The sequence below is a fragment of the Oncorhynchus mykiss genome, chromosome 23 (assembly GCF_013265735.2).
Source record: "Oncorhynchus mykiss isolate Arlee chromosome 23, USDA_OmykA_1.1, whole genome shotgun sequence".
Classification (NCBI taxonomy): domain Eukaryota; kingdom Metazoa; phylum Chordata; class Actinopteri; order Salmoniformes; family Salmonidae; genus Oncorhynchus; species Oncorhynchus mykiss.
Genome location: NC_048587.1, coordinates 28,593,881 through 28,603,643, shown reverse-complemented (window position 1 = coordinate 28,603,643; position 9,763 = coordinate 28,593,881). Strand labels below are relative to the sequence as shown.

Genomic DNA, 9,763 nt, shown 5'->3' with positions numbered 1-9,763 from the left:
ATTGCCAAAAACTGAAGATCTCGTACAACGCTTGTGTACTACTCCCTTCACAGGACAGCGCAAACTGGCCCTAACCAGAATAGAAAGAAGTGGGAGGCCCCGGTGCACAACTGAGCAAGAGGACAAGTAAATTAGAGTGTCTAGTTCGAGAAACAGATGCCTCACAAGTCCTCAACTGGCAGCTCCATTAAATAGTACCCGCAAAACACCAGTCTCAACGTCAACAGTGAAGAGGCGACTCCGGGAAGCTGGCCTTCTAGGCAGAGTTCCTCTGTCCAGTGTGTTCTTTTGCCCATCTTAATCTTTTATTTTTATTGGCCAGTCTGAGATATGGCTTTTTTTTTGCAACTCTGCATAGAAGGCCAGCATCCCGGAGTTGCATCTTCGACGTTGAGACTGGTGTTTTGCTGGTCCTATCTAATGAAGCTGCCAGTTGAGGACTTGTGAGGCTTCAGTTTCTCAAACTAGACACTCTAATTTACTTGTTCTCTTGCTCAGTTGTGCACCGGGGCCTTCCACTCCTCTTTCCATTCTGGTTAGAGCCAGTCCCCCCCCCAGAGGAAGTTAGTATATCTTTCACACACACACACACACACTACAAGGTTGGAATAATACTGTGAAAATTATGAAAGAGCTGTTTGAAAAGGTCACATGAACTTTCAGCTCGTTTTGCATGGGTGGAGTTTGGCCTACCAGGCGGTATAAGTTAATAGACCGATAACAAAGCGTTTCAAACCTCTCTGACAATAACATCTAGTTTTCAGGTTACATATCCCTTCCATTCGGCTTCTCCCATTATCCCATTAGGTCCTTCACTCAGACCAGACAGTTTTAGCAAAAGTCTTACTTATAAAATGGCTTTTTGCTCAGAAGCAATTTGTTAGTTTTTTTTACCATTTTAATTGAAAACAGTCACATTGACATACTTAATCGTTACTGATAGATGATTTGATATTGAGATAAATGTCTGCATTTGACCTTGAGTTTAAAGGACCCCCCCCCCCCCTCCCCCCAAAGGAAGTTGCCGCCACTATATCGACGTAATCCCCTGTCCTAGAAAGGAAATACATATTAGGTTCCTCCAAAGAATGACAAAATATTTATAGACTTTTTTTAAACTATTAACTATTTTTTAAACTATTCAAAAGATTAGCCAGCTGGCTCTATGGCTGGTTCTGGACCTGGATTTGTCATAAGCAATGATTTATGGAAAACTTTGCCATAGACGGAAACCACTGGCCTATTTTTGACTTCACCATCTATTGTTATCTCCAAAGTTTTGGCATCTTCCATAATTTGCGTCCGCGAATCCGCGATAGAAATAGTTAGAAAGAATAAGACGAAGCACTGCTAATATGTATAAATATAGAAAGATAGCCGATATGCGTTTTTCTACATTGTAATAGACACGGTGCAACCTTTAGTAGGAACTTTAGGCTGCTAGCAGGCTTCAGTACAGCAAAGCCATGTCAGCCCATGCTCATAAAGTGAAGTGATAGGCTACAATGACATGAAACTATAAATTCCTTTAATTTTATTTTGCGGGTGCCTTTTCATTATCTGGATAGTAATTGTGGTTTATTATGCTATTATATCACGCAATTATACCATTTATAAAATGGTCCAATTTTAAATGCAGACTAGCTAAAAAGTGAAATGTGCAGTGAAATGTGTTGTTTTACAGGGTCAGTCATAGTAGTACGGTGCCCCTGGAGCAAATTAGGGTTAAGTGCCTTGTTCAAGGGCACAGGCAGGTTTTTCACCTGGCCGGCTCGGGTATTCGAACCAGCGACCTTTTGGTTCTGGCCAAAGCTCTAAACAATGCCATGCTAGTGGGTGGTAACATTCAAATAAAACCCAGCCCTGAAACATAGGCTGAAAATAATTTGTATGTCATATCACAGGAAGAGATACCACATTCACAAAGATTTGCAAGAAGTGGGACGTTTGGATGTGTCACTTAAAGCCCAAATATATTGTACTTTGACTAATATGATGACTTATTGACTTAACTTGTTGTGCAACATCTTGGGTAAGCTCTGGCCATCTTTCACCTCAAAAGTGGATTTCTACTGGAGTGGGCATTTAACAATTCCACCATCTAGTTTTTTTTGTATACAATTCTGTATTTTATTAGATCTACACCCATCAATAATATGATTTAATAGTAATTAAAACACCAATGAGGGTCAGAAATACCTATCCATCAAGTTACTACAGTACTTCCAAAATTGAAACTAGGACAGTAGCAACCTCTAGGACAGAATGGAGCAAAAACTAGCGTACACATGGCCAAAGCATCCCCTGCTCAGTATTATCTATACATTCAGTAAATACTTATCATATATACATTCATTTGTCGGGCCCTGGTCAGGTTACCTAGTCCTCAAATCCAGCTGATCTGCGGCGCTGGGTCCAGGCTTCATCCCTGCGGTCAGGTCTGAAGTAGCCAGAGTTACCCACTCTCTCATTAGGGCCTTTGGGGAACGCCCGTCCTAACTGGGAGGGGTGCGTTCTACCCTCCTGGGGACAGGACTGTGACAGCTGATAACCTGCTGACCTAGAATCAGGGGACAGTGCAACAAACCTCAGACACAAAACCAATGCTTCAACAGGCAGCAGGTAACGATGACAGACTCAGGATTAGTGGAGAAGATACAACTCAGAATCATTACTAATGAATGAGGACACAAAATCTCATTTGCGACAAGGGATCCCTATGTATAATTTATATGTAACCATGTCCTAACCTTTGAAACTGGAAACTCAGCATTGTAATCAAAGTGAGACACTAAAGGCACAGCCCAAAGCTCATGGGCCCAACTATGGAAAACGTAGATCATGTATATCAACAGTAAAAAAATGAAGTTCACAAACTCGCCTGCTTTTGGTTATTCTATGAGGTCCATTTTCAGCTGTCTGGTGCTGCAGGGGAGATGAAAAGATGTCAGGTATTTATACTGTTTACACCAAAACTCAAAAGCTGATATTATCCAGTTCTGGAATGTTTGGAAGGTTATCATGTTTCCCTTTTCTACATAAATACGGAGGAAGAAAACCTATCTGCATAGGCTTCCTCTCAACTCCACAACTGAATCTGGGAGGCCAGTTACGATCGGCAGGTCTCACGAGGGTTCAAATGTGTAACAATTATGATATTCACTAATCTCTCCCTAACCATCTTTCCGTTGCCATCTAAAAACAAGTAAGAGCAGCTGCCAGAAAATACTTTGAAAAGGAATCTGTCATTGTAAACACATTGCTGTCAGTAGTAGGAAACAGGCTTGATATTGTACAGTACCATGTAATCGGTGTAGGTTGGTGGACTGGGTGAGCTCTGATAGTACTCCAGTAGCCTCTCAGCCAAGGCGATGCGTTTGAGCAGGTTCTCAATGAAACGTTGGATCCGAACTTTACCACATATCTCATGCTGGGCTGCAGCCTCCAGAAAATTCTGAATGGTGATGACTTCTCTGAAAAAAAAAACCAGATATACAAATTCAAGACTTGGGGGGGAACGGACAATGTATCTAGTAACATGCTAAAGAATATTGCTACTGACAAAATTACAATAACTCCATTAGCAACAGCAACAATCTAAGGAGTTACCAGATTAGTGTACTGTCTGCCATTTGACCTCATGATTATGATTTTGACTAACAATACCGTAAGGAAATGTTAAGACTGAGTTACTGGGTCAGACACTACTCACTGTTCTCTCCTCTCCAGCTCGTACTCTGACTCGTTCAGCTGCTCCTTTAGTGTGGCGATCACCATCACGGCCATGTCCACCTGGTGGCTCAGCGCCCTCTCCCGCTCCTGAACCTCCTGCCTCTCCTGGGCCAGGTGCTGGGAGTGGGCACGCTCACACAGCAGCTCTGTGTCCGTCTGGGCCAGCTCTGTGCTGACCCTGTGCAGCCTCCTCTGCATGGTGCTGTCTGCTGCCAGCAGGACCTTGGCAAGCCTGCGCCTGACCGACACCTCCCCAGCACAGACACTCCACTCTGGGGACACCGCCTCAGGCTTGCTGCCTGGGTCTGGAGGGTTGTCAAATGGAAATGGGATATGATCTGTCCCAGGGCTGGACTTGTGGAATTTTAAATCATCTTTACGGGCCTCTTCTTCAGTTTGTATCTCCTCCGCTGCCTGCGTCCCCACACTATGCGTACGACACCTCTCTATGCAGCTAGTGACCTCTCGTGTGTCACTCAGGGAGCGCACATGCAGGACTCTCTCTGGGTGAGAGTGCCCCCTGCGGGTCGGGAGGCTCAGCTCGTGCATGGTGTGGTAGTAGCTGTGGCTGTATTCCAGGTGGTCTCTCAAGGAGGCCAGGCTATTGAACCTCTCACGCTCTCCACACCGAGGGCACCTAAATGGGAGCTGGGAGTCCGCAGATGCCCCACAAGCCTGCCCATTCTCAGTGATGAGAGAGGTCCTCCTGGCGCATACCTTCGCCTGCATTTCACCTACAACCTGGAAGCTAAACACACAATGGTTACAGTCAGCTGATATATGACTGATATTCATAATCCAACTACAGTAAACTTACGACGGCAGGTAGCCTAGTGGTTAGAGCATATGACTAGTTACTGAAAGGTTGCAAGATCGAATCCCCGAGCTGATAAGGTAAAAATCTGTCGTTCTGCCCCTGAACAAGGCAGTTAACCCACTGTTCATAGGCTGTCATTGAAAATAAGAATTTGTTCTTAACTGGACTTGCCTTGTTAAATAAAGGTCAAATAAAAAAATTAAAAACGACAACTGATATCTCATGCATATATTACTGCAATTGATTTAATATTCAACAATAGGTTATTCAATCAAGCATACATTTGTTTAAATCAAAACCAATTGGCTGTTTCATTTATTCAATATGTCACCTTACTGACAACTAGGTTGCAAAAGCCTACCTTCGTAAAACGAAGTGGCCTGCAGATCCTTACCAACAACCAGCCAACAATAGATGAATATGGCAATATGGTTGACGGCAGAATCATGTAAATACAATTAAAGTATTTAGCTAAGCGATGGCACATAAGGGCTCTCGATATTAACAGCTTGTTGTAAATGTAACAGGTCATTTTTAAAAGGCTAACTATTAGCTAACGCTGCTAGAATGTCTTCCTACCCCATGCATGGCTCATCACCACTAACGTTAGCTAGCTAGTTAGCCAGGCTGCTGCTCCCAATACACAGCTCCATGGTGTTTTATATTACGCCATGATCTATTTCGAGCTACTGATGCATGTAATCTCGCATAAATATATAGTTTACCTGTATTTGCATGATGATGTCATGCAAAATAGCAAGAATTCCCCACACAAATTTCCTGCGTAGGGTTGTGAAAATGTTTAGTCAGCTGAGAGCAATGAACACAGCCTCCCCTACTGTAGGCCTACCTGGGAATGGTTATGTATAAGCTAGTGACGATGAGCAACCAAATATCAATGGAATGTTGCTAATTCAGTAAAATAGCTACAATATCGCGTTTCCTGGGTACCAATTCGAACCAGAACAGTGTATTCATTGGGCATGGTAATCAGCGTTGCACATGATGGCATAAATATTATTCGCCGTCAAATACATTTTTGAATGGAATTTAAAATAGTCATAATTTCAAACTAAATTAATAAGAAATTATATGTTATTAACTGTGAGGCCGTTAAAATCGTATTTTTTTCATTGAACTCCATAATGTGCATCTCAGACAGTGGTGAGGAGGAGTCTACCGTGTCCGGAAGCGACCCTTAATTTTCTGGATTCCGACAGTGCGTTAGAGGCGAAGGAAGTGGCCCAACTCGACGGAAAATCGGTTTCTCTCCAGCAGGTGGCGTTTTTTTTTTTTTTTTTACCTCTCAAGGAAGGATGGAAGTTTCGTAACGCTTTAAGTTGTTTAAAAAATATATATAAAGTGGGGCAAAAAAGTATTTAGTCAGCCACCAATTGTGCAAGTTCTCCCACTTAAAAATATGAGAGAGGCCTGTAATTTTCATCATAGGTACACTTCAACTATGACAGACAAAATGAGAAGAAAAAAAAATCCAGAAAATCACATTGTAGGATTTTTAATGAATTTATTTGCAAATTATGGTGGAAAATAAGTATTTGGTCACCTACAAACAAGCAAGATTTCTGGCTCTCACAGACCTGTAACTTCTTCTTTAAGAGGCTCCTCTGTCCTCCACTTGTTACCTGTATTAATGGCACCTGTTTGAACTTGTTATCAGTATAAAAGACACCTGTCCACAACCTCAAACAGTCACACTCCAAACTCCACTATGGCCAAGACCAAAGAGCTGTCAAAGGACACCAGAAACAAAATTGTAGACCTGCACCAGGCTGGGAAGACTGAATCTGCAATAGGTAAGCAGCTTGGTTTGAAGAAATCAACTGTGGAAGTAATTATTAGGAAATGGAAGACATACAAGACCACTGATAATCTCCCTTGATCTGGGGCTCCATGCAAGATCTCACTCTGTGGGGTCAAAATGATAACAAGAACAGTGAGCAAAAATCCCAGAACCACACGGGGGGACCTAGTGAATGATCTGCAGAAAGCTGGGACCAAAGTAACAAAGTCTACCATCAGTAAAACACTACGCCGCCAGGAACTCAAATCCTGCAGTGCCAGACGTGTCCCCCTGCTTAAGCCAGTACATGTCCAGGCCCGTCTGAAGTTTGCTAGAGAGCATTTGGATGATCCAGAAGAAGATTGGGAGAATGTCATATGGTCAGATCAAACCAAAATATAACTTTTTGGTAAAAACTCAACTCGTCGTGTTTGGAGGACAAAGAATGCTGAGTTGCATCCAAAGAACACCATACCTACTGTGAAGCATGGTGGTGGAAACATCATGCTTTGGGGCTGTTTTTCTGCAAAGGGACCAGGACGACTGATCCGTGTAAAGGAAAGAATGAATGGGACCATGTATCGTGAGATTTTGAGTGAAAACCTCCTTCCATCAGCAAGGGCATTGAAGAAGAAACGTGTCTGGGTCTTTCAGCATGACAATGATCCCAAACACACCGCCCGGGCAACGAAGGAGTGGCTTCGTAAGAAGCATTTCAAGGTCCTGGAGTGGCCTAGCCAGTCTCCAGATCTAAACCCCTTAGAAAATCTTTGGAGGGAGTTGAAAGTCTGTGTTGCCCAGCAACAGCCCCAAAACATCACTGCTCTAGAGGAGATCTGCATGGAGGAATGGGCCAAAATACCAGCAACAGTGTGTGAAAACCTTGTGAAGACTTACAGAAAACGTTTGACCTCTGTCATTGCCACCAAAAGGTATATAACAAAGTATTGAGATAAACTTTTGTTACTGACCAAATACTTATTTTCCACCATAATTTGCAAATAAATTCATTAAAAATCCTACAATGTGATTTTCTGGATTTTATTTCTCAAAACGAGGAACGAGTCTGTCATAGTTGAAGTGTACCTATGATGAAAATGACAGGCCTCTCTCATCTTTTTAAGTGGGAGAACTTGCACAATTGGTGGCTGACTAAATACTTTTTTGCCCCACTGTATATATATATATTTTTATTAACAACAAATCAATACATAAAGCACGTGAGGGAATACAAGCATACATATATTACAAACAATGGACAATCAAGCTAGGGGTTACAATATCACATTACAATTACACAAGGACCTTATTAAGGGACATACATATACTTACAATTCTAACAGCTTTTTTGTTAGTAGAGTATTTAACCGTCTTAAAATACAGTTATATTTATTTTTGTTAGGTACGAAAATGTGGTTTTCTGTTTGTAAATTTACATTAGTGTATATGAAATTTGGCCAAAAGAATAATGAAATTAATTACATAAAAATGTTTCAGCTTATTTCTATTGTATGTAAAGAATCCAAACAGTACATCTCTCCACAATCGTGTAAAATCTTCATAAATGTGTTCAATTATAAACCTACTGATGTCTTGCCACAGTTTTCTTACATGCATACAATGCCAAAAAAGATGTAACACTGTTTCTGGGCGGTCATTACAAAAGGAGCAATTTGAGTTGATGTTTTCCTTAAACTTCTTCATATAGTGGTTGGCAGGATAATATTTATGAATAGTTTTAAAGGAAACTTCCTTAATTATGTTAACAAGTAGGTACAGTGGGGCAAAAAAGTATTTAGTCAGCCACCAATTGTGCAAGTTCTCCCACTTAAAAAGATGAGAGAGGCCTGTTTTTATTTTTATTTTTTTATTTCACCTTTATTTAACCAGGTAGGCTAGTTGAGAACAAGTTCTCATTTACAACTGCGACCTGGCCAAGATAAAGCATAGCAGTGTGAACAGACAACACAGAGTTACACATGGAGTAAACAATAAACAAGTCAGTAGAAAAAAAGGAAAAAAAGAGTCTATATACATTGTGTGCAAAAGGCATGAGGAGGTAGCCGAATAATTACAATTTAACAGATTAACACTGGAGTGATAAATGATCAGATGGTCATGTGCAGGAAGATATACTGGTGTGCAAAAGAGCAGAAAAGTAAATAAATAAAAACAGTATGGGGATGAGGTAGGTAAATTGGGTGGGCTATTTACCGATTTATTTACCGACTATGTACAGCTGCAGCGATCGGTTAGCTGCTCAGATAGCAGATGTTTAAAGTTGGTGAGGGAGATAAAAGTCTCCAACTTCAGCGATTTTTGCAATTTGTTCCAGTCACAGGCAGCAGAGAACTGGAAGGAAATGCGGCCAAATGAGGTGTTGGCTTTAGGGATGATCAGTGAGATACACCTGCTGGAGCGCGTGCTACGGGTGGGTGTTGCCATCGTGACCAGTGAACTGAGATAAGGCAGAGCTTTACCTAGCATGGACTTGTAGATGACCTGGAGTCAGTGGGTCTGGCGACGAATATGTAGCGAGGACCAGCTGACTAGAGCATACAGGTCGCAGTGGTGGGTGGTATAAGGTGCTTTAGTAACAAAACGGATGGCACTGTGATAAACTGCATCCAGTTTGCTGAGTAGAGTATTGGAAGCTATTTTGTAGATGACATCGCCGAAGTCGAGGAGCGGTAGGATAGTCAGTTTTACTAGGGTAAGTTTGGCGGCGTGAGTGAAGGAGGTTTTGTTGCGGAAGAGAAAGCCGACTCTAGATTTGATTTTAGATTGGAGATGTTTGATATGAGAGAGTCCTGTAATTTTCATCATAGGTACACTTCAACTATGACAGACAAAATGAGAAAAAAAATCCAGAAAATCACATTGTAAGATTTTTAATGAATGAATTTACTAAATACTTTTTTGCCCCACTGTATGTGTGTGGCAACATCCAATCTTTTTCCCAACAGATATTATCAATAAATCCATTCCAATAAGGCATGACATAAGGTACAACATCCTGCTGAAACAAGGTTCGTATCGCTCTGTTGTTGAATGGACCAAAAGAGAAACAAATCTTTCCTACTGATGAGTCAACAGGGTCAATAGAAGGTAGGCTCTGAGGGTCAGGTCTTGACACGTTCCTGAATAACATTGCAACACCTGAGGGAATTGCATCTAAAACAATTGCAACATTTTTAGGTGTTACAGGAACCTTGTAAAGTGATACGAATTCCTTATAACTGAGTAAAAGACCCTCTGCATTTATCAGTTGGCTCACCAATAGGTTATTATTTCGGAACCAATATTCTAAAAACAAAGAAGTATTTTTATACAATATATCCCAATTATTCCATTATTAAAATCTGTGTGGAGAAAAATTGTGTTTATAAATTAAGGACCATGACAAGAAAACC

General features: G+C 41.3%; 1 protein-coding gene across 1 annotated transcript; it reads right to left on the bottom strand.

Moving 5' to 3' along the window:
* Positions 1-524: 524 nt before the first annotated feature.
* On the bottom strand, positions 525-5,731 carry LOC110502542 (protein ZNF365). The gene is made up of 5 exons (XM_021580661.2): positions 5,275-5,731; positions 3,713-4,480; positions 3,302-3,473; positions 2,882-2,925; positions 525-2,560 (listed from the first exon to the last, which is right to left on the bottom strand). The coding sequence occupies exons 1-5, from the start codon at positions 5,295-5,297 to the stop codon at positions 2,380-2,382; spliced, it is 1,188 nt and encodes a 395-aa protein (XP_021436336.2). The 5' UTR covers positions 5,298-5,731; the 3' UTR covers positions 525-2,379.
* Positions 5,732-9,763: the final 4,032 nt, after the last annotated feature.

Excerpts from the sequence above, each read along its gene's own strand:
- LOC110502542 (XM_021580661.2), bottom strand. The coding sequence starts at position 5,297 with ATGACATCATCATGCAAATACAG. Across the intron at positions 3,474-3,712 it reads GAGCTGGAGAGGAGAGAACA|AGAAGTCATCACCATTCAGA; the intron begins GTGAGTAGTGTC and ends TTTTTTTTTCAG. Across the intron at positions 2,926-3,301 it reads CAACCTACACCGATTACATG|CACCAGACAGCTGAAAATGG; the intron begins GTACTGTACAAT and ends TCTCCCCTGCAG.